The sequence below is a fragment of the Oculina patagonica genome, chromosome 12 (assembly GCF_052425735.1).
Source record: "Oculina patagonica isolate OP01 chromosome 12, crgOcupat, whole genome shotgun sequence".
Lineage (NCBI taxonomy): Eukaryota > Metazoa > Cnidaria > Anthozoa > Scleractinia > Oculinidae > Oculina > Oculina patagonica.
This window is the reverse complement of record NC_135769.1, coordinates 7,701,643-7,726,888: the sequence shown is the minus strand read 5'-3', so window position 1 is coordinate 7,726,888 and position 25,246 is coordinate 7,701,643. Positions and strand designations below refer to the sequence as shown.

Genomic DNA, 25,246 nt, shown 5'->3' with positions numbered 1-25,246 from the left:
ATCAACCTCGTTCCCAGGGTCTCTCTCTCCTGCCCCCTAGAGCGAGAGAAGGGGCAAGAGAGAGAGACCCTGGGAGGTTGAATCGGCATATTATTGTGCGTACCTGATGAGATGGATCTGTTTCCTCTCCGTCGCCTCCACACAGCCGCAAAAGTCCTGGCGACAGGAAGACGAGGACATTTCGTGCTTTCTTGATTTGTTGCTCCGCCCAGCGAGTTGGTCCAAGGTCGATGCGCTCGCTGGAATTCATCACGTCCATTTCCACCGCGTAACCATTCTGTCTGAAGTAGTTCACGACAGAAGCCACTTGAACCTGGAACCACTGACTTTCCGCGAAATAACACGTGTAGAATGTGTCAGGACCTAAAAGAGGTTGGCATATATTAGTACCAGCCAAGCAACATTTATAAACAATAATCGGATGAGGGTTTTTTGTGATATCCGGAATAATCAAGGTCGAGGTAAGTGTTACCAAAACCGAATCTAATAATTTTTTATTATACATTGTTTTAAAGAAAATAGCGACAAACGATTTCAACACTTGTACTGATCCCTTTTTGCCGTCCGGCTCCTGAATGTTTTTCTCCTCAAGGTGTTCGTGGAACAGTTCCTTCGCAACTTTTGTGGATCTTTTTTGTATTTTCTTATTTTTTCTTTTTCGTTCCAAAATTTTTTTAAATTTCTTGCTCGGTTGAATAAGCGAATCGACAAGCCTTGTTTTTACTTCGCTGTGTGCAAGATGACACTTACTACACGTGAACTTAAAATTGCTCTGGAAGTCATGCATTGCGCGCGCAACCTACAGATAATTCACTAATCTTCTAGCAGAAAACATATCTTGTGACTACAATGTATTATTCTACTAATAAAAACATTACGTAATGGAAATAGAAGTTTCAACAACAAACCTGACATATTCTTGTTTGGATCTGGTAAAAATCAAAAACAAACACAAAATGGTCAAATATATTAAAACAAAAACAAAAAACTAGTTTAGATTGTTCTATGGAAACGCGAAGGAAATCATCCTAACCTGAGGTATTCTTCTCAAGAGCTGTAAAAAAAGAAAAAAAAATGTTCACATACGTTAAAAAGAGAAAAAAATGTTTACTGACAAACAATAAAGGCTTTAAATAACGTTTACTCTGGTGAATTTGATAATCAATTCTAGTAAAAACTGCCTAATTATAAGCAATTTAAACGAATTTACGAGCTTTTAGCTGAAAATTGGCAAAACGGTATGCAAAAATTGCTACAAATCCTCACAATTTTTTTTTTGGTCTGCCTACCCAATCCTTAAAAACTCCCTTATTTTTTTCGATATTTGAAAACGGCTGCCAAGTAGCGTCACTGTAGAAGTGTTTTGCAGTTAAACTTGATTTAAAAGTGTTTTTTTTTTACTGTGTCACTGAACGTTCTAAATCATTAATAATTCGTCAAGTAAAAACACAGAAAATCATAACCGTGAAGGAGGTTTGGATACCCGGACTTATTATTAGCATAGACTGGCATAGATGTTTACGATTTTATTTCTCCGTTTACTCCGTAGTATTTGTTTCGATTAAGAAGAAATATCAAACGCTTGAGACAGTGTTTCATCGGCTATCCAAGCACCTCGAATTTCGTCAAAAATACTCCCTTGCGCGTCGTTTTTTTCAACTCTCTTCTCGGTGTTTGGATATCCCGGTTAAACACTGTCTCACCCAAAACCTATGAGAGCTGTAAGAATTACCTGTAAACTGGAAATCATTGTTTATTTTGGGAGACATGGTCCGGTGTTCATCAACGTCAACTGGTCGAATAAATATAAATATGACAAAAATTAAAGGAAAGTTGACACTAACTACAGTACTGATAGAAATATCCATACAATATTCAGCATATTTGTTTTTTTTTAACTACGACTTGTGATTGGTTCAAATAACTCGCGCCAGTGGACTCAACCAATCAAATCGAAAACCAAACCAATCAAATCCTGGTCGCGCACACGTTTTCCCGCGCTTTTGCCGGTTACGTACATTTGCTATGGAATCTCATTGGTTCATTCAGTAACGCTTGTTGTGATTGGTCAGTGCAATCTCTGTGGTTTTGGTTTAACGAGACTTGATTAAAAACCGCACTAAACTGAAAATATCAATCTTCGCATACCTCTTGTGCTTTGCAGTGGGCGTATATTGCTCTTAAAGGACCAAAAAATGGTAATGGTATGGCATTGGTTCTTCATTTACAAAGCTTAATGTGCTTCACAATTAGAATTATGGGATGAGACAGGAAATCGGCGTATAAGGCGCCTTTGGCAGCCGCTATCCGTCCATGTGTATGATCTCGTCCCACCAACCATAGATACATGTGAATAGAACGAACCATAACACTGGGAACTTCGTGCCCTACTCTTTACGATTACTGTGTGGGTTCTTTAATGTCCCCTGCTGACCATGACAATGAAGATGCAGGAGACGGGGCCTACGGTTTATCGTCCTTATCCGAGAAGACTAGAACGTCTACCCATTTGCAGATGTCATTGCAAAGGCAGCTCGTAAAAATAATTCAGTGCCTTACCTGTTAATGGTACACATGGGTTATTAATCCTGGGATGTACAAACACATCTCTCTGGTCTCTGCCTATTTACGACAAAAATGATCATATTTTTTAAAATAATATACTCAAGATACCAGAAGAGATTTGACTGGTCCATTAGCTCGTTAAAGCTATGATTATTGTCCCGGATGAACGAGGAAGAAGGCGAGTCCGAGAATGGAGGTCATTGCAAAACCAAGTTTTTTTGTGATGCAAGAAAACACAATATTTCAACTCTATTCCAGAGTCATAATCGTGTCGTGTCATAAGGGTGCTTCTAGCCTGTTCCAGGCGTTCGGTAAGTGGGGATCGGGGCGAAAAGAAAACGGTGATAGAAAAAATAGGAAGGGGGAGGGGGTGCAACTGTCACTTGCTCTTCTTCGAGTAGGATGCTACACAAGGATGGATGGATAATCTTTATTTAAAACACGGTCAAATTCATCGGCTTACAATACAACAATCTAATTATAATATATATACAAGAAAGAGGGGAAATATAAAAATATATGTACAAATATAAAAAGCTGCTTTCCACGAATGCCGTGCCCTAGAGTATTTGTTCAATTAGTTTTTTAAATTGCCCAAGGGACTCTACTTGTCTTACGTTAATAGGAAGACTGTTCCACAAGATGGCGCCACTGTACGTAAAGCTGTTTTTGTAATAGTTAGTGCGCGGTTATGGAACATTAAGTTTGTTTTCAGAGTCCCTTAGGTTGTACGCGGTTTCTCGTTTTTCAAATTTAGATGATAGGTAGTCTGGGGCCAACCCGTGCAGAGACCTGTAAACCATCGTGGCTCTTTGAATTTGCTGCTGGCGAGCTAGATTTTTCCATCCTAGAATTTCAAATAAATTACCAGCGTGCGCGTCATAGTTTGAGAAGGTCAAAACACGGGCTGCTCTATTCTGTAGCTTTTGTAGCTTGTTTTGCAAAGTAATCCCACAGTTTCCCCAAACAGTACTGCAGTAGTCGAAATGCGGTTGTATTAAAGCTCTGTATATTAGGTGTAAGGTTGCTTGAGGGACCAGGTGCCTTACTCGTTTTAAGGCCCCAATCCCAGAAGCAATTTTCTTTGTTAGTTTCTCGATATGACTACTCCAATCAAGTCTGTCGTCGATGATCACTCCAAGTGATTTTGCAGACTTGACCTGGCTAACTTGAAAATCATTTATTGCAACTTCCGGGGAACCTGTAAGATTACTAAGCCTCTGCCTAGATCCAATTATCTTATACCTAAGATAATTAGCATACTAGGCTTTAAGGCCTTCATTAATTGTGGGCTTCAAGTTCTCTATGTAGAAAGCTTGTAGAAAACCAAGCTGTGACCAAATGTCATTATGATCTATTATTTCACAGTTCTTGTTATTATTGTGAACTACCTGGCCAATGTGGTCAATGAACTTCATCAATGCAACTACGGCAACTACATCTGCTAAAGTGCCTATGACGTTGTAAGCGTTAAGGTCGGGACACACTAGGCGACAAGTCGCAGCGACGGCAAGGCGCTTGTTCGGTGCACCGGCAGCAAATTTGGAAGAGTGGGATTGTGAACTAGTTTTCCAATTTAATATGGCGAAAATACATGACGCTCTCTTATTGTTTAATTCATATTTTGTCTTAGTGACTTGTCGCAGAAGTGTACACAGGCTGCGACGACGCTGCTTTCGCTTATTTTGTCGCTGGTTTGAATTCGTGCGACTGATCGCAGCGACAAAGATTGTCGCAAAAATGCACTATGTCACACGAGGCAACATGTTGCAGCAACTTGTCCCCGCGACATGTTGCAGCGAATTGTCGCCTTAAGTGTCCCGAACTTAACAATTTCGGCATTCTGCTGAGAGGTTCCCGGGCATTTATAAGCATGAGTTAAGTATACCAACCTTGCTTACACAAGTAGATCTTCTTCCGATAAGCCAGGATCGCAAACACCGATATCAAGATAAGACCAAAAACTGCGCCTAAACTGGCGGCTATAAGTTTGGTGGGGGCGTCTGTGGAGAAAATGTGTTTTTGCAATAAGACGACGACAAAATTATTATAACATACAAGTGATAAATGAATGAAATCGTAATATAGCGTGAGGTATAGTGTGAAGTCAAGAGTAATAAAAACTACAAATGTAAGTAACACTAACTCAATGAAAGTTACCCAAATATTATTTAGCACAAAATACCATAAATGCAATAACCCGATAAACCACACATTAAAGTAACAAATTTAGCTAAATGTAGTAAAACTGCTGTGCAGTTATCGATCACCGGATGGTGACGTCTTCAAAAATTACATCTCAAAGGGAATTTGTCCAATCTTTGAAAAATTAGAACAGAATGACAGAATACCAGAAAAAAAAGTGTTGGGAAATTTTTAAATTTCCAGAACATTCACGGTTACGGCAATCATCGTGCGATCACTGATGATTTATACACCTTCAATTGCAACATTATGCATATCTTTTTACTGGAATCAAACATTGAAAAATTATACCCCAGCACGTGTTTTAGTACCTTCAATGGAGACTTTGTGGAAAGGATCAGATCACCAAACGTTAGAAATCCTTTTGGGTCACAGCTTCAGAGAGGCGATTTAGACGTTCGCATATAGCAGTCGTAAAAAATTCGTAGGTTTATCAAAACAGAAAATAATTATTTTCTTCTTGAGGCCAATTTCATAATATGTGGGAGCAGGGATGGCGCAGTGGTGAGAGCGCTCACCTCCCACCAATGTGGCCCGGGTTCGATTACGGCCCGGTGCCATATGTGGGTTGAGTTTGTTGTTGGTTCTCGTCCTTGCTCCGAGGGTTTTTCTCCGGGTTCTCCGGTTTTCCTCCCTCCACAAAAACCAACACTTCTAAATTCCAATTCGATCGGGAATTCGAGGGTCACAGGTTTGTCAGTCGAAGACTGTTACGTGCAACCCTCGTAAAACAAAGTTGATTTGATTTATTTATTTAATTTGGTACAGTGGAACCTCGATATAACGAAGGGCCAAGAGACTGGCAAAATATGTTCGCTATAACGAGGTTTCGTTATATCGAGGTTCTTTTCCATATGTTTTACTTTTACTGGGGCGAAGAATATCGTTCGTTAAATCGAGGACTTTGCTATATAGAGGTTCGTTATACAGTAACCTGAGGGCCTCTTTACATGAAAGCCAAAATGAGTTTCATCCCGGGACGAGTGTGTTCTTCCCGGGATAAGTCGTCTCGCCCGAGTTGAATTCATCTCGGCCGTGCTTACATAACATTACATTTCATCCCGGGAAGGACTGTTTACATGGGGTTTTTCGTCACGTTTCATCCCGGAATGAGATTTAATCCCGGTGTTTCATCCCGGGACGAAATCATGTATCATCATGTAAACAGCAACAAGAAAATGACCAGACAACGAGATGAATTCATCCGGGGACGAAAGTAATCCCGGGACGAAAACTCTCCCAAAATATCTACGAGAATATTTTCTCACAAGATGACTTTATCAAGATGGGAGACAATTTGTATTCTAGCACTGGTCTCAAACTATAAAGGTAGCTACAGCAAGAGGACACTAACTAGAAACCGCTTGAAGTTCTTACCATTTGATTTCGTAGGAAAAGATGGTGGTGGTCGCGGCGTAGGACCTATAAATGAAATTAAAAGATAATTCTGTTACTTCCTTTACACAGACTTGTTGGTTTCAGTAAAGAAGGTGTTATAAATAGTAAAGTGATAACAAGGGCTTTTATGAGCATTCGGCCTTTAAGAACCGCCTCGCCAGCCTCGTGTCTTTTCTTTGGCTGACTCGTTGGCAGTAACACTTTCTACTCTATTCTGGATGTAGTGTGTTGAAAAACAACATTACCAAATTCTTCCATTTCGAATATGTCTTTTATCCCATGAGGATATGTGAAAATCTGCAAGAAACGAAACACACAAAAATACAGGGTTAACCGATTCTTCCCGGTTGTTAGAGCAAACAAATAACAGTATTCGCAGAAATAAGTTGCCTTTTTGTCGATCGCAACAAGCGAATCAAATTGTAAATAGCAGCACGATAATATACAAAGTATATGAGAGGCATAGTAAGAGTAAAGTGTCTTGCATAAGAACACAGCCAGGGCTCGGACCCGACTGCTGAATTCGAAGTCCAGCGCTTAACCAAAAAAGGCCCGTTTACACAGGCGATTTGTGATGCGATTTTTATCGCGATTTCCAGTGCAACTTCTGTCGCGCTTGAGCTCGCAATGAAAGTCACAAACAGCGAAAACTAGCGGCAATTTTGCCACCGCGATATCGCAGAGGTTCCGAACATGTTCAATACCTCTGCGATATCGCAGCGTGTCGAAAATCGCTGCTAGTCAGGCTAAACCGGAAAGCACGGCAAAAACTGGTATCAAAAATCAACTGTGTAATCGGGCCTTTAGTTCAGGCTACCACGTCACTCAAAAAGGCACGCAAGAACTTGCGATCAAATCTGGGTGCCATGGTCGCACTGGAACTCGGATCTACGTGTCTAGTTCCTAGGGTACCTGAGTATACTACTTACCGCCACCCAGATATAATCTGGATAGTTCCAGCCGTCGCCATCTCGAAGAATCAACTTATTTTGCTCCTAAACACGAAAAAAAAAGATATTGTTATCCATATTAACGTCATAGAATCAGTTTGGCTCACGGACCGCAGCTGCAGCAAATCTGCTCAAATCGATTTGGTTGGAGTGGGACGGATTTGATTGAAAGAACTGATTGATTTGCGCGATAAAAACATATATTATATAGTCGCGAGTTTTACTGGAAAAAGACCACTGATAAAGTTCATACGAAATTACATCCGGGACCGTTGTGGCCTTTTTTCTATTTCCTCACTAGTGAGGATAGCGATGACGTCATTTCGCGCCATTGCACGGCTGCCTAACTTTGCCAACCGCCGATTGAAAGATGGCGAGTGATAGAGAAGTTAAGCTGACTGAAACCGACATAAAATCGTTCACTAAGGAGCAGCGGGAAAATACAAAGATGAAAACACAAAACATGACTTTGGCTCAAAACAATTCAAGGAATTTCTTGCAAAGTAGACCAAGAGAGATATTTGTCGAAATTCCAGCCGCCGAAGTGCAAGAGCAGTTTACAAACTAAAGGTTTGTGCTTTCGACACTTCTACACATTACACGTTGGCTCAGAGATATGAAATTTATGTTCTCGTGCCAAAAACAATATCTTCTCGCCACCGTGTAATATTCTCTATCTATGAAGAATATAAATCACTTGCAGACTCACCTTGGGTATAAATTTACAATAGTTATTTTTGCCTTCTTTTTTGTCGCCGCCAACGTAATGAAAGACATATGAGGTCCAGTTGTAATTCTCAACTACAAAACAGCATTAAAGAGTTAGGACTAGTTGAATTTTGAGACTTCCGCTATCCCTTCAGCGGTTTAGTAAGTACAGGTACGTATACCATATGTTAGGGGAGAGGAGGGTTGCAAAAAGGGAGCAGGAATCCGAGATTCCAAGAGTGAAGGGGGGTTAGAAGTCTACAGGAGGCAGAAGAAGAGACGGCTGAAGTATCCCTGGGTAGAGGGAACCTGGCAAAATGGGGAAAAAATGTCACAACATCTTCGGGTATGTTGCAATAGAGAACGGGACAGGCATAGGGCAGAGAATTGGGGTGGGGGCAACTGGAAGTAAGAAGTCAGGGAAGGATGAGCCTATATCCGGGGGGGGGGGGGGGTGCTTGTTAAGAGCTGTCACCAAGATTTACATGTAGCGTTTTCATCTGTGCCCTCTACTTTCAAATTTATTGATTTTTATTTATATAATTTTTTTTCCGGAAGAAAAGGGGAGAAGGTATAATCGTCATTTTCGTTAACGGACAGATGGGCCTATAACTGGGGGGTTATAAGAGGGTTGGGGGGTAGGAATTTCGTTATAAGTGGCATTTTAGTGATATTATGAAATATGGTGCTTTTGAGAATGTTAACCTTTAAAATAAACAGATGTTTGTTAAAAAGTTGGTGACTTACTCGTTCGCACTGGACTCCATTCGATTAACAAGTCTGGTTTATTCCTCGAATAATCTACTCTAATGGGATCAGGTTTCACCGGAGCATGTTCCACGTATTTTGATGGATTGTGGCAGTCTGGGTTGGAAAGAAATGAAAAAGTATACATTAAACTTAGAGAATATAGGATAACCCAAGTAGGTCCAGTTAGTGTAATGTATATGAAATGATTCATATATGAACTGCGGATGTATATGAGAGTGATAAATGATCGTCGCAGTGAATTTCCAATTTAAGCAATTGGAATAAAGAAGCCTGAAAAAAAAAATTCAGGGCTTCAACGGGATTCGAACCCGTGACCTCCGCGATACCGGTGCGATGCTCTACCAACTGAGCTATTGAAGCCACACATTGGGAGCGAGGTCAATTGTGAGTTCATATTTTCCCGTGAGAGGAGTGAAATGATGTAATGTATATGAAATGATTCATATATGAACTGCGGATGTATATGAGAGTGAGAAATGATCGTCGCAGTGAATTTCCAATTTAAGCAAGGTCAATTGTGAGTTATTTGACCTCGCTCCCAATGTGTGGCTTCAATAGCTCAGTTGGTAGAGCATCGCACCGGTATCGCGGAGGTCACGGGTTCGAATCCCGTTGAAGCCCTGATTTTTTTTTTTTTTCAGGCTTCTTTATTCCAATTGCTTAAATTGGAAATTCACTGCGACGATCATTTATCACTCTCATAGGTTCTTAGTGTCCAGTATTCAGAAAACAAATGACGACTTGGTTGGTAAACTGTTATACTTCCGATTGGTATAAGCTATACCAATCATCAGACATACAAGGTAGGTCTTAAAAACCATACACTCCATTGTCGAAAGAAGATGTTTGGCGTTTGATGCAATATGCCTTTTTGCATAGGAGAGGATTCCAATTACTGTCACAATCTAAGACCATATTGTGTTACAACAGACCATGGGCTCCTGAACAGACTAATTGGGTGAAATATCAAAGAGCTGAGGTGTAACAAAAAAATTTAAGATGGTTTCCGAACAACTTTCGAGCAATGCAAGCAAAAATAAAGTTACCAAAAAGACTTCTTAGCATGGCATTTAGTTGAGTACAGCCAACAAAAACCTACCAAAAATTTAGCACTCAAGCTGACCCCGCAAGAGAAAAATGGATTTGAAATTGTCTATTTTAGTTAAAACGGAGGTTTTGCGCCAGTTCAAAACAAAATGGCGCACGTTTTAACCCTCGGACGAACAAGCAAACTCATACCCCCATCATCGTACAAGGGTGGGGGGGGGGGGTGGTTGGAACCCCTCCCCGGAGTTTTTGTTATATTAAGGTGTAACGAAACTATTTTGCTCTGAGAAGAAAGCCCTCAGCTTACTCTACAAGATGACATACTTTAATTGGCTGTGACGTCATATGACGTCACGTGACGTCATAAGAGCCGCCATCTTGGATCCGCCATCTTGGATTTCAACAATTTCTTAAAAAGTCACAAAATGACGAAAATTGATGCAAAATCAAGCCAGAATGCTTCTGGAATGTAAAAATAAGCAAATCTTGCACTTCTGTTTTAAAAAACTAAAAAGAATTTTAAAACAAAGTTAAAAATGACGATTTTTGGCAAGACCTGCTTGTATTTATGACGTTACCATGGCAACGTCGTATACCATATACACATGGTTGACATATCAAAATGTCCGCAAAGGATGAATGAACAGCTACTGAAAGTTTCAGCATTGTAGGGCAAATGCTTTTTTCAAAATTTGAAAAAAAACCTTACGGGGGGGTGGCATCCACCCCCCCCCCCTCCCTTGTACATCCGAGGGTTAAACATTTTTTACGAGGTTTGACTTTAATTTTCTTGAGAATGCTTATAGAATTTAATTACGGGGTCACTAAGACAAGTGAATTTCGATAAGATCTTTTGAAATAGTATACAAAATGTTGCCATGCTATGAGTAGATTTTTGGTACTTAATTTTCGCACTCATTGCTCGATCTTTCAGCGGAATCCGTCTTAATCTTTTCAAATTAAATCTTTTTAGTGTATACTTTTTTGTAACCCAAATCATACAGGGACTACACATATGTAGAGAGTTTTGTTTTGGAATCTCATTATTTTTGCATTTGCAGTTCAACATAATATTATTTATTAAATAATAATTTACTTTATTCATACATTAATATCATGCATGATCATAGTACATGTAATTAATTTATTTCACCATACCATCTTCACTGTATTCCTGGTTGGCATTCCTTCTTGTTCTCAGTAAATCCATCATTTCAAGGGAAGAGGGATTTTCAACTGTAGAAAGGAAACACAGAGAAAAGATCATAGCTTGAGAAAGAAACTGTTATGGAAACAGTTTCAGACATTAATTTTATTTCTTTATTTCTTTTTTTTTAATTTTTTTTTTAGGTGTTCTTATTGGGTGGACTGTGTTTTAATACATTTTCACAAGAGACTGGGGTGAGTTTTCGACCCACAGGCATTAGACTTGTGACTTAATTAGGCATGAAGGTTTAACAACAGTTTATTATTCTTGGGAATTTATATGGGTAGGGGAGGAGGGCTTGTTAAAATTTGTAATTCGTCAGGGATTGGGAAATTCTAAGAGAGGCCAGGGCTAATTGACATTCTGAAAATTTTACTAGATTTTTTTGATGCAAAATCTCCCAATGTAAGAACTGCTTTATAGGTACAGCAGCCAACCAGAACAATTTAAGCCTGTTCTGTGTTGTTGCGCAGGTCAGGAAGCACAAACGTCATTACATAGATAATAATAATTATAAACTTTATTCAATACTCATAAAAATGACCTATGTACAACGATTCACTAAAAAGAATTTAAAAAAAGTTACTAGCTATTACTATTATCAAATGAATATAACTTAATTTACAATAAACGATTCTATGATACCCAGCGATCCTTAACCCTATTCAGACCGGGGGGCTTGTGAGGCCCGCGCTGACTTTGAACTTTTATAACTTTTTTCAGATTTAACCAAACGCTGCCAAACTTTCTGAGTTTTCCTAAAATTTATCTGGCAACAATTTGGTAGGGTTGTATTATGTGTCAATAACTTGACATCACCGTGGCAACGGCATTTTGACAGGCATGTTTTCTCAAATTTGTAATTTTGAACGTTTCTGTTAATAAAAATCAACTTAAGGTGGCTGGTAACGGTTTCCAGGACTTTCGAGCTCTTATACTTTGACGGGTCAGTACTATAAATCTTTATCAGTTGATGCTACAATAATGGTATGAAATTAATGCCCAATGACTGGTGAATATGTTGTGATTATTTTCATGACGTCACTGGTTACTATAGCAACAGTATAACCTGTTAAAAACACCCTTTATTTTGACTTTAAGTGCTAATAACTCAAAAACGAGCTCGGTGACCACCATTTTTTATTATTGAACATTGATCAGCATCTTAAGTTGAAACTTTTTGCAAAGTTAAAAAAAATTCTACGAAGCAGTTTCAGAGCCACCTTAAATTTTCATATTTTTAAGGTGGCTCTGAAACCGCTTCGTAGAATTTTTTTTAACTTTGCAAAAAGTTGTAACTTAACATGCTGATCAATGTTCAATAATAAAAAATGGGGGTCACCGAGCTCGTTTTTGAGTTATAAGTACTTAAAGTCAAAATTAAGGGTGTTTTTAACGGGTAATATTGTTGCTATAGTAACCAGTGACCTCATGAAAATAATCACAACATATTCACCAATCATTGGGCATTAATTTCATACTATTATTGTAGCATCAACTGATAAAGATCTGTAGTACTGACCCGTCAAAGTATAAGTGCTGGAATTTGCTGGAAACCGTTACCAGCCACTATTTTTACATTTTTATGAGTTTAAAGTACATTTTTATTGATTTTGAGTACTTTGCAGTAATTTTGGGTGATTTTCTGGCATTTTGGAAAAAAATTTGAAATCCAAGATGGCGGATCCAAGATGGCGGCTGTTTTGACATCATGATGTAATTTATAGATACCAAGTCTCACGCTTTTGGCGTGAGATTCACTCTTTTTGACCCAATCTCAATCAACCATGCCAATCAGACAAAATATCACACTTCAACTTGCCAAAAAAGTCTTGATTTTTTAAGAGACATCAAGAGATAATTTATTTCAGCTTTGGTAGAGATGAACGCTTATCAACTCTAATCGTCGATATGCTCACCCTCACAACAAAAGCTTGCCCAGAATGATGGAAATTGCTTTTCTGCAGCTTACTTTTTCTGGGGGGAATGCCCTCAAACCCCACTAGAGGTTCGGCCCTCCAGGCCTCAATTTTCTCACTCCATACCAACCAAACAACTTGGCATCTATGGTAATTGTCACGTGATGTGATGTCACCATCCCACGTGACGTATACCAAAAGAAAGAGTTTCGGACATACAATACATCCTATGTTTCATGGTGATTGAAAAGGTCAAAAAAAGAGAAGGTCAAAAAAAGCCCGGTCTGAATAGGGTTAAAGTGAAAAGCAAAATACATACATACCGGTATATTATATTAATAATAAAAATAATAATAATAATAACAATAATATTACTAGTAATACGTGACTCGCAGGGCCTCGCGAAGCTCTGGGTTGGGGGAGGGAGGGAGGGGGGTCTTATAAATAAGGAGTGATAACCGGTTTTAACCGGTGATTTGTTATTGTTGCCTAGTAACGGACATGGCCACGACACCCTCGTTCCCAGGGTCTACTCCGCTTTGAAAATGGCGGCTCTTTCTGGTTCGTAAAGAGGTATAAAGCGTTGGGAAGCGCAGGCTATTTTCAAAATCATCGACAAATTATTGGATATTCGCATTTTGGACATTTATTTCAGGGCATTAAAAAAAAGAAGAACGAACGGCAGGAGAATTCGAACCCTCCGCCCGCGCGCCTCTGATGGCCATGAAAGGTTTATAGCCTGAATAGGCGTTGAGGGAGTATTATGTGGAAATCAGTGGTATTTTAATCCGAAAAGAAAAACGAAAAAAATGAAAGGCTCAGGATTCGAACCCACAAATAAAAAGTAAAAAAAAAAAAAAGAAGAAAAAAAAAAAACTTTAGCAGGATTCGAACCCCTGCCCTCAGTCCCGAAGATCTGATTTGAAGTTCGACGCTCACACCATTAGGCCACCAGCGCGCGGCCGTGTGACGTCATTTCCGCCATACACCAAGCTCACAAATATGACCGTAAACTCCACACGAGATTTCATCCCGCCTGAGCCCTTTGAGGGACAAAATTATACACCCCGCTACGCTCGGCCTTATTCCTCGCTTCGCGAGGAATAATTTATTTCTAGCTCAATTTACAGGCAAGTAAATTTAATTAAAGTGTTTTAATCTTTTCACTTTCCCCAATTTGCCACACACCAAAACATTTGGCAATATAAGCCACATGTCTTGAAAGGATGCAACATTTTGGATATATATCATACAATAGTTTATCCTCAAATACTGTTAAAATACAGTTAAAACTCCAGTTAGTAAGTTACATATGAGGACCTAATATTACCTGCTCTTCTTTCACTGTGAATACATTCCCTGAAACATGCATCGAAGGAGATTTCCTGAAATGAAATAAAAAATGTTACTGATTAAGAGAGCAATTAAGCTTTAACTCCCATTCTAAGAACAAATCTTCATCTCTGATCCCCCCCCCCCCCCACCTTGCCCCTACAATATTTCTTTTAGGATCCATTCAGTTAATATAACATAAAATGAAAAAAAATAAATTTCACTTGATCATGATATGAATTAATATTACCTGTTTTCAGTTTCAGATTTTTTTGTAACAGTCAGTAATAGTACGTACTCAGTATTCCAAACTAGCTCAACATTGCCACTTTGATACCTTTCACTAGTAGTTGTTCTTGATTTGGTACATTTAATTATTTTTAAAAATTTCAACCCTACCCCCACTGCCACTCCCGATAGATGTCAAGATTTTAATCCCCCCCCCCCCCCCCCTCTTCTGCAGCTGTCCAGATTTCCTTGGTCAATATACTCCCTTCTTGTCTGGATTTCCTTTGCAATAGCAAATTTTGGAAAGACATTTTTAACCCTTTTTTCCAACATAATAATGTTTCTATAAGCTCCGTTTGGATGCCATCTTGTTTTGCATAAAATCGAGGTCATCTGTGGCTACCAGTTTCCCGGCCAAGATTTGCCCCTTCAAAAAATAAATCGGGGCGGCCAATCTGGAGTCCATACATCCGCGCGCGCGCATTGAGGCTCGATTCATTCCGCATAACAGTACACAGGCATACCAACTCAAAAGACACAGGACGCAAAAACAAAATTAGGCTCGCGCTCTCCTTCGTCAAACGCAATAAGCTGTATAAGAGCAAAGTCTATTTTCTTAAACTGCTCTAACATTTTGATGTATCAGAATTAGAAATGATTTTTTTTTCTAGAAATGATTATTTCCCAGTCAGATTACTAGGATTCCTAATGAAAACCTTGTGAGTATTAATTTCTTATAATGGCCATCCATGTTATGCAATTGATGTTTTAGGTCTAATTTTTTTTAAGCTAACTTTTCTTTAAATCATGATAAGTCATATAGTCAACCGTAATGTCATTTAAATTTTATAAATTAAATTAAAATGGGGGTACAGTCAACTCTCTCTTAACGGACACCTCCCCCCATAAGACAGACACCTGGTCATGGTCCCTGCCGTTTTTCAGTCATTTTACTGAAACAAAACTCTTTGTAAGACCGACACCTCTCTAAGACGGACAACAGACACTTTGAAACCGCTAACGGCATGCACAAAAAGTTATTTTTTAGTGTCAGAATAATACTTCAAAACATGGTATCGACATATATCATAGTATTATAGTAGGTCAGCGTCTTTAGAATACCAAACGTACCAAAAACAATCCACTATAATGTATGTATTACTTCTCTGCACATGGGCACCAAAGAGGTAGTTTTACTCTTACAGTATTACCGTTTGTAATGAGCAAATGAGTCAAATTCTGATATTATTTTTGTCCCACTTTTAAGGTTTTGCTAAAGTAAGCGACTTAAAACAGACGTGTATCCGTTGTGCATAGCCGTTAATATACCTGCCAACTTTTTCTGGGTCAAAGGCGTGAGATTTTTATCCTGAGAGTGCCAGGATTTCCAAAGACGATACGACAATGTCGGAAGTTTTCCGAAGACGTTTGAAGTATTTCCCATCTCCCGATCCCAGTACGTGGACGTGCTTTGCTAAACAAGACCTCGTCCCCAATGCTTTTTTTCGTCAAAACTCTGTCATTTCGGGAAGGGAATCACCATTTACTCATTTTACATGGTGTTTTATTTTCTTACACTGGTTTGAGATTACATTTTTTGGAACATGCATCGTTTTTGGTTGTAATAACTCACATTTTTCGACTAGGCGTGAGAAATTGGTTCGTAAGCGTGAGTTGGCATGAAAACGAAGTTTTCAACTTGTAGGCGTGAGACTCACGCCCAAGGCGTGAGAGTTGGCAGGTATATGTTAAGCTTAGTTTATCATCTCAAAATTTCTGTTGTCAGGTTACCTCGACTCTCTATAAGGCGGACACCTCTCTAAGACGGACAGTTGGGGTTGGTCCCGACAGTGTCTGTGTGAGTGAGTGCTGTGGGTCAGAAAAGGGGGGGGTGTCATGCACGGTTCACGATAAATTAAAATTTTCACGAGAAATGCATAATCAGCGCTTGATTTTATTTTTCACCCATAAGTACAAAACTGACCCGTCAGCCATTTTGAATTGTCCTATACATATGAATTAATTGTTTTTCACACTCTTAAATGCCGTCTGGACATGTCTAGAATACAGTAGGTTACAAGCCTTGGTAGTGCGTAAATTTATTTATTTATATTACGAGCATGGCATTTTGTTGACAGACTTGATCTCGACATATCAAGTTCTGAAACATTTTTGAGTTCTGACATGACTGACATGCATAATTTTCTACTTAATAAAAATAATTGAATATTTCACAAAAATTGAGCTTATTATATGGACCACGTTCACAAATCTCGAGAAATAAATTACCGGCCAATAGTTATTTCATGCCTCACGGGAGTACTTTCATCCACAGATCACGGCAAATGAATACTTTCATTCACGTTTCACGGTAAACCCCTTTCCGACACTCAGTGCTTGTGTGTGCATGGTATAATGACGCAAAAAATTTATGCACAGCAAGGATGCACAATGCAATTCAGTGGAATCACCTTACAAAATGTGTGCAATATAATTTATGTTTTACCAGTGAATAGAAATGAATGAGAGAATCATTCATATTCACATATTCCTAACAGTCTGAATATGCCAAGTTTCTACAAATGCAGATAATAAAATGACTGGTAACTATTATAAGGTCTAGGTTAACTACCAATGATAATGCTACAAAAATAAAGTATGCTAGTTTGTCCCACCACAGAGTACAGACCCTAATGCTCAAAAAAGTATGCTTATACTTAAAGAAATGGGCTGGTGGAAACAGATGTCAAAGTTCCCCCACCCTACCATCGTCAATATCATATATGTACTAGGGAAGAAGATTAAAGGCTTCGATTGAAGTGCATATAGAATCTAGCCAAGGCGGCAATGAAACTGTCTTCTATTAAATAACAATATAATAACATATTAAAATCACATTTTAATTACATTTCTTATAACATTTTCAGGCATCCTTCTGGTCAAAAAACTTCCCTGTCGCGTGCCAACAAAGAGGTAAAATCGTGTGTAAAAGTAGTTGTGTTTGATCGAAGGTTTCAAATTATTTCCGTCCGCCCACAATGTAGCTATTAAACTTTCGAATGTACGCTTGGACTTTTACAAATCGTTCGCGTAGAACTTACGATATAGTCTTAAAGAGAATAAAAGCAATAAAAAACGTGGATGCACTGAAAATTGTAGCCACACTATCAAATTAATAAATGCAACTTGCGTTTAATGAGTTGAAAATACGACTTCCTGCCATAGTTCGAGGGGCTGTGAACAAACCCACGCATCAAAGCTGCGATCATCAAAGATCCAAAATCAACCCGACTGATAAATCGAAAACTTGATTTGAGTTTTCATTTTCAGCTTTGCTTCACGGCGTGTTATAAACATTTAAGCACTGGTGTTCTTTGTTTTGTCTAATGCATAATGAGGGTGTTGATGTAAAACGGTCCAAAGAAAAGCATATTTTAATGTTGATGTCTGTAAAATTTGTGTTTGCTAAATCACTTTATGTTTATTCTATTAAGGTTGCCCGAGTTGAATTCAACTTGAAAATACAGCACACAGTTCCTAGTTATAACATCTTTTATAAAATCGTTACAAACCTCTCTGAATTGCGGCCTATCTTCCCTCTTGGATCTGCATAAAGACTCGCAAATTGCTCGTACACGGCCAGCTGCTTTCAAGTCTCGACTGGCGTGAACGGAAGATACCGCTTCAAACGAATCTTGTACGAAGCTGACGAAGGCAAAGCCCACGATAAGAGCCCGTAGCGACATCATTCTTTACTGATGTCGGGTGCTTTTACTCAGCTTTGCTTCGATTCCTGTTGGGTAACTAAGACAGCATTATCTCCTCTGTTTCTCGTGATGTCGGCCGCCATATTTTAATGACGACTCATTGTTATGCCATTGAGCAGTCGCGCGCGCTTGCCAAGGGTCACGCTCACGCAACATGCTATTTTTAGAAAGTCATAATGTTTAAAAATTATCCTGCGAAATCGCGCGGAATATCGCCTGATACTTAGCCGACGAGGCCGTAGGCCGAGTTGGCTAAAATCAGACGATATTCCGCAAGATTGAGTAGGATAATTGTTTTATTATTCAACAAATTGTCAAGGAAACACATTTTGCACGTAAAAAAAATGTAATTATGCAGCGCTTTACAAGATTTCGGACGAATCTTCGCAACCTACGAATATCGCAGGATATATGTTATGTACGGATGACAGATATCGTTAACATTTTGACCATATATGGGCAGCGCGCGCATCTGTTGAATAATAAATAAAAATATTTGCATATTTTAAAAAACAACTGGTGAAATATTGTTCGGCTGGCATAACAAAAATCGTTTTACTCGCGCCTAATTGTCGGGGCTTTTTCTCTTCGTTTTTCTTTGGTTTTATAGATTAAAGTTTCTCTACACGAAGGTTCGATAAGGAAATACCGTAATTTTGTTTGGTGAGAATCTCGTCACAGACGGAAGTCGCGATCGGATATTGCAATTTTTTATCTGATAATATTTATTTCGCAACATCCGCCCGTTAAATCAATAAGATTGTACTGCTTCTATATTCCCAAATATTGCGAGATTAGAAACCGTGGATGCTTATCATAAGCCAAGAAAATGCCGGAAATTTGTAAAACTGACGTGAAATGCGCGTTGGCGCCATCTCTTCCTTTGGTCGGCTGATTCCAGAAACGGTGAACATCCAAAGGGACACACCAAAGTGTCCTTATTGTCTGGGTGTTCGTATTTCCGGACCGTATCAAGAAAAAAAGGGCCTCAGCGCTCATATACCTTCCATAGAAAATGGAACCCCTTTCACATTTGGCGCAGTGGCCCTTATGGCTGGCACGCTGGACTCCAGATCGAGCGGTCCGAGTTCGGGCCCTGGCAGCGCAGGGGGTCATTGTTTTGTGTGCAGTTGGACAAAACGCTTTATTCTCATAGTGCCTTTCTTCACCCAGACGTATAAATAGGTCACTTGGATAGATAAACCGACCGTTCGGTAGCCTTTCCCATTTTTTTTTTCTTTTTCACCTATAGATTTTGACAATTTTCTTTACACTACAGGGAAGAGAAAAGAAAAGAAAAAGATAAGCCTCGAGCTAGTGGCACATCAGTGCTGCAGCTTATCCCGGCTGGCACTAAGCGACTAGGAATATTTCTACCCCCCCCCCCTCCCCTGGATGAGATGCTAGTCATCGCAGGGTTACCCCCAGCATTAAATTCGCCGGTACCCATTTATACACCTGGGTGGAGAGAGGCACTGTGAGAGTAAAGTGTATTGTTAAATAACACAACACAGTCGGCCTGCAGGGCTCGAACCCGGATCGTTCGATCCGGAGTCCGGCGCGTTAACCATTAGGCCACCACCAAACTGTTCCGATCGCAGTAAGACTAGAGCACACACTACTAATGCAGTGAATGCCATAAATGAATGAAGCCAAACCTTTTCTTAGTATAGCCAGTTATTCATGTTGTGATTTGTTGGGAAGGCTACTTTCATGTACTTTAAATCTGTGGAGGCGCGGTGGTTAACGGCTTAGCGGGGCTGGACTTTGGATCGAGCAGTGCGGGTTCGAGCCTTGGCAGGGGTCACTATGTTGTGTACGTGTTATTGGGAAAGACTCTTTTCTTTTTTTTTTGCCTCTTTCCACCCAAGTGTATAAATGGGTACCGGTGAATTTACTGCTGGGGGGTAACCCTGCGATGGACTAGCATCCCATCCACAGGGGAGTAGAAATACTCCTAGTCGCTTTGAATGCTACGGAAACCGGGATAAGCTCCGGCGCCGGCTTGATGGGTCATTAGGCTTGAACGCAGATTCTACCTTTTTACCTACTTTAAATAATATTACAAAGAGGTATTGTAATATTTCGTGTACAAAGTAATTTCCATATATTTCTCTGCAATAGTTATGATAACAATAAAAACAACTTTAATAAGCAAATTATTTTTTTTCCATACATGCATTTTTTTAATCTATACTGTATATCATACGCTAAAGTAAGATATAAGTGAAGTATTTTGTTCTTATAATTATAATTCAGAACTTGTTTAACTAATGATTTTGTCACTTTCTATCCGAAATATCTGTATTATCATAAAGCTGCTAATTATTGTAACGTTGTTAAGTTACAGTGAAGTGAAGCAAGAATTTTAACGCGATCTTAAAATAGCGGTGAAATGACAAAGAAAGTGAAACAAAAGCAAGTCATTTTAGGACAGATTTCGTGTTTTTGTCGTTTCTGGTACAGTAAAAACCCGCGTATAAGAACCTAACATTTAAGAACCTGTTAGGCTAAAATTTCATTTTTAAGCACCCTTCACATAAAAACCATTTTAGGCTAAAATTCCAAAACAGGTTCTTATTTTCAAAAAAAGAAAAAAATAATCTTCTCAAAAATATATTTATAACACAGTCTGTACGTACACATTATAGTTAACAGAATCAGATTAAAATAGTATAGTATTTTGCTTACCAAAGCCTCCATTGGACATTAAAGACCAGATCATTTAAAAATTCTACTTTATTTCTTGAACAAAAGTTAAGAACCTAATTAAGAACCCAGTAAGCCTAATTTTACACTCAATACCATTTATATAAGAACCTTTTTAGGCTAACTTCAAAAAACTTAGGTTCTTATACGCGGGTTTTTACTGTAGTTTAATTTTACTTCAAATTCGTTCTTTTCAGGGGTATTGCTTACAGTATGAACTAGATAAACGTGAACACTTTCCTCCACTTTACATATGTAAATTTCTGCAGAAAATCATCGAATGATAACTCAAACTGCAAGAAATATAAACAAATGGACAGAGATGGAGCCAGCAGGTTATTTTTCGTGAATAATTTGTCAACTATTTCCTCTACTTCCTTTTCGAAATAAAATGGAAGTGTTCATGGTTTTCGTGTCCTCACTGTAAATATCACCAATTACTTTCTTTTTCAAACAAAATTTGCCTTTTGTTCGACAACTTTTTTTTCCAATTCTCGACAGATCGTAAAAAAAATTAAACCAAAAATCAATGTGGGAAGTTTAAAATTTTTTTTTCTGCCCACACGACATCGAATCCTGCCATCTTGCAGCTGTTAGGCCGGTGAAAATGTGATCGTTAAATGATAAGCTTAACTTTAAGGAAAGTTAACAGTTCAATAAAAAAGCATAGTTGCAGACAAAATTGCATTTCAAGGATTTGTTTGCAATATTTTTGGACTTGAGACACTGTAGCCATGCATATTCTGTAACGGAACTTATTTTTCTCCTTCCCAGCTGCCGGTAACTCTGGAATACAACAGAATACAATACTCCATTTATCGCGGTCAGAACACTTAGCTTAAAAGCTAGTTTACAGGTTCAGAAGATAACTTGAAGATGTGCAAAAAATAACGAATGAGAAAAATGAACGTGGACATACACTTTCTGATTTAAGATTCCTTGATGCATTTTTAGTCAGTATTGATCTAGATTTGCTTCAATTTACAAACATTATTTTCATTCTCCTTGGGAGAATGTACTAAATTAAATAATCTCTTGGTCTTTGTAATGTGTATAACGTTGCTCTATAGTAAAACTCTTCCCGAACGAACAAATGAGTTGTAATCCTTTTTTGGCGCACTTTCGATAACCGCGACATTCACTACGTTTGAAAGAAAAATAACGCCTTCTTTGTCTTTCTGTATTAAACTTCTTACAGAATTCTTGCATTAACTCTAAAGTAACTAAACAACCTTCAAAAGCAGATATTGATCGACTACGTACATAGAAAAAGATACATAAAACAAAATTTGTTTTGTAACACAGAACAACGTTGGCAGTGAGGTCTAACAGCATACTCGTAGACAAACAACACTGCACAAGATAGGTAGGCATGACATGTAACTTGATTTGTTCTATTCTGACACAACAAAGGGAAAGCAAAACTATCTTAAATATCTTAACTGGCTTTATCGCATGTATGTATGAAAAAAAAAGCCGTTGTCGAGGCGGATACCGCTTTTGCCAAGATACAGTCTTAAACAGCTTAAACGTTACTTCTTTAAGAATTAAACCGACTTTTAAAAGCTGTAAAATAGCTCAATTAAATCGCTGCTTTTCTTAAACAACGGCTCACTTTAAACATTAAAACCAATCTTTTAAACGTCAGGTTAAAAACTCAAAAATCTCATTCATTATGCAGCGAATCAGGGAAAAACCTAGAGTTTTGTTCCACACTACCTGAATACTTGCAAAATTCTTTGTACAAAATATTGCTTGACAGAAAACACTAGCATTGATTTTTTTAACGAAGATTATAATAAAAAAAGGAAAGGTTTCAATTTTATGGTCTCGTTAAAAAATCTAGCCGCAAATATTCAAATTAATTTGTAAGTAAACACGTAGCCAGTTTCGTAGCCACGGATAAGAGGTCGACTTGTACCTATAATCTCGGACAAAACTGCTGAGACACTTTGCAAATTTCCACTTATTTTGGTAGCATTATTTTTTTCAGTCCCCTTCCCCAATTTCAATGCTGTCAATGTTGTCGTGTTATGAAAACAAAGCCTGGTGCCGTGTGAATTGCAAACCCCATAAAACAGCACTGAGTAGAGGGAGAGGGGGGATAACATATTTTTAACCAGATTGCAAGTAAAGACATTCGCCAAAAATGTTTTAGCTTTCTTAAAGTGCCAGGTAGCAAGGCCGGAGTAAGAGTTTGGGAGTTGCAATCGTTGACAAAAGTAGTTGGAACGTTCGCAAAAAAAGACCCGAATACAGATAGACTTTAAACTCAAACTTGGTAAATGTCGCATGTAATCTTTTTCCCCTATATATAGTTCCCTCCCTTAACCCTCTATAATATTGCAATTATATTTTTCGCACATTTCTTTGTTCCATATTTCCATCCATTTCTTGCCTCTCTTACTACTTAGACCCCAAGAGAAAAATTGAGACATTAACAATAACTGTATGTTTTACTTTTCAAAAGGATGCATTGGTTATCAGTTCTTGGCTTCATAGCAATTCTTGGATGTTCAGCGGCTGCCCCCTCTGCCCATGATGATGCCAAGCAGGTAAGGATTAGCGGGGACGGGGACGGGGCGAGGACGGAGGTGGGGGCGGGAGCGACGGCGGGAATGATACGAAGATAGGGACTTTTTGTCGTAGAATGGGGAAGGACCGGGACCGGAGTGAAGGAGCAAGGCACTTTTTTGAACCAATAATCATAGGGCCCCCCCCACCTCCCGTGACTTAGCTCCGCCACTGGCTGGTGTAGAATATTGTTGAATTTTGCTGCGTAAGAGGTATTTAAGTAAATATAATTTCCAAGCAAAGTTAGCTAGTATCAAAATGACCGTTCCTGTAAAGGGTCTTCATAACTTCAAGGGAGTAAGGCATATGAGCATACTTTTTTGTCACAATTATTAGCTTGAGGGAATTTGAGCAAAAACGTGGATTTAAGCTTTAACCCCCTGGCTGGCTCTGCACAGTAGGGGTAGGCGTGTATACAACAAGTCAAAAATATAAAAGTGAGAAGTAAGAAAAACTAGGCTAATAACACCAGACGGCAGTTATTTTGAAAAAATCCCAGTTCTCAGAACAAGAGTCATACAAAAAGTCCTTTCACATACCGGTTGGGTACACTATTGCATTTAGCGACAGAACAGTGGTAGGGGCTAGAAAATATAGCTTGGCTCAAATTTGTCAAGCTTCCCGCGTACTGCTAGAATAAGTAATCATGTGTAGAAAGGAAAAGGATTGAAACTTGAAAAATTCTATATTCCGTTGTTTTCGTTTGACAGGCATTTGGTGTTGCTGAAGACGATGACAACGCCATGGCTTTGGTAAGTAAAATAGTAGTAGTAGTTGTTGTAGCAGTAGCAGTAGCAGTAGCAGTAGCAGTAGCAGTAGCAGTAGCAGTAGCAATAGCAGTAGCAGTAGAAGTAGTAGTAGCAGCAGCAGCAGCAGAGCAGCAGCAGCAGTAGTAGTAGCAGCAGCAGCAGCAGCAGCAGCAGCAGCAGCAGCAGCAGTAGTAGTAGTAGTAGTAGTAGTAGTAGTACTAGTAGTAGTAGTAGTAGTAGTAGTAGTAGTAGTAGTAGTAGTAGTAGTAGTAGTAGTAGTAGTAGTAGTAGTAGTAGTAGTAGTAGTAGTAGTAGTAGTAGTAGTAGTAGTAGTAGTAGTAGTAGTAGTAGTAGTAGTAGTAGTAGTAGTAGTAGTAGTAGTAGTAGTAGTAGTAGTAGTACTAGTAGTAGTAGTAGTAGTAGTAGTAGTAGTAGTAGCAGTAGCAGTAGCAGTTATAGTACTATGTTTGTTTTTTATTTTGCAGAAATTTCCGATCCAAAACGACTACATATCTTTGTCACGCTCTGAAAATCATGAAATGGAAAGAGCTATCGAGAAATTCCAAAAGTTCACTGGTCTGCCTGTCACCAGGCAACTAGACAAGGCCACCATTGCACAGATGAAGCTATCGCCCCGTTGCAACTGCGGTGGCGATTGTGGATGCGGTGGTAATTGCGGTGGCAATTGTGGTTGCGGTGGCGGTGGCCATGGCCCTACCCCTAGCACTGGCGGTGGAGGGGGAGGTAACGCTGGGGGTGGATTTAAGTTACATTGTCTTTTAGTTAAAGACGGTGCTCTATTGCGTGACTAACAATTTTAACAAACAACTATCTTAATCCAGATTGGGTAAAATGAAAGGTGTTGATGTTATCAGTACTATCACTTCGAATGAATCGCGCGCGAATCAGAGCCTGTTTATATAAAACAGTTACAAAGAAAAGTTGTCCCTGGCAGGAGGGTTACCCTCCATACCGAGCTACCCCTTGCGCAAAAGCTTTTCATACATTTCGTAATAAATAGCTGCGAAACTGCAAAGTTGGCTCGAAGCGCAGGGCAACCATGGGTGGAGGCTGACTAGCTTTAAAGTTTGGGTGACCCTGGGTGGCAAGCCAACTT

At 39.0% G+C, this 25,246-nt stretch overlaps 2 protein-coding genes across 3 annotated transcripts in view; one reads left to right on the top strand and one right to left on the bottom strand.

The window, feature by feature from the left end:
• The window catches only part of LOC144633268 (uncharacterized), a 33,400-nt gene extending 15,204 nt beyond the window's left edge, over positions 1-18,196 (bottom strand). The window contains exons 1-14 of one of the 2 annotated variants that reach the window (XM_078492113.1): positions 17,903-18,196; positions 14,101-14,155; positions 10,803-10,880; positions 8,574-8,690; positions 7,828-7,919; positions 7,098-7,163; positions 6,414-6,465; positions 6,148-6,192; positions 4,458-4,568; positions 2,560-2,622; positions 1,733-1,792; positions 1,034-1,054; positions 909-929; positions 104-363 (exon numbers count right to left, since the gene is read on the bottom strand). In XM_078492113.1, coding sequence (XP_078348239.1) covers positions 104-363; positions 909-929; positions 1,034-1,054; positions 1,733-1,792; positions 2,560-2,622; positions 4,458-4,568; positions 6,148-6,192; positions 6,414-6,465; positions 7,098-7,163; positions 7,828-7,919; positions 8,574-8,690; positions 10,803-10,880; positions 14,101-14,155; positions 17,903-18,079 — 1,218 coding nt within the window. In that variant the 5' untranslated portion in view covers positions 18,080-18,196. The remainder of the gene's footprint in view (positions 1-103; positions 364-908; positions 930-1,033; positions 1,055-1,732; positions 1,793-2,559; positions 2,623-4,457; positions 4,569-6,147; positions 6,193-6,413; positions 6,466-7,097; positions 7,164-7,827; positions 7,920-8,573; positions 8,691-10,802; positions 10,881-14,100; positions 14,156-17,902) is intronic. The other variant, XM_078492112.1, reaches the window with a different exon arrangement.
• On the top strand, positions 7,596-24,941 carry LOC144633372 (uncharacterized). Its single transcript, XM_078492253.1, has 4 exons — positions 7,596-7,688; positions 23,277-23,361; positions 24,091-24,132; positions 24,615-24,941. The coding sequence occupies exons 2-4, from the start codon at positions 23,278-23,280 to the stop codon at positions 24,939-24,941; spliced, it is 453 nt and encodes a 150-aa protein (XP_078348379.1). The 5' UTR covers positions 7,596-7,688; position 23,277.
• The last annotated feature ends 305 nt before the right edge of the window (positions 24,942-25,246 follow it).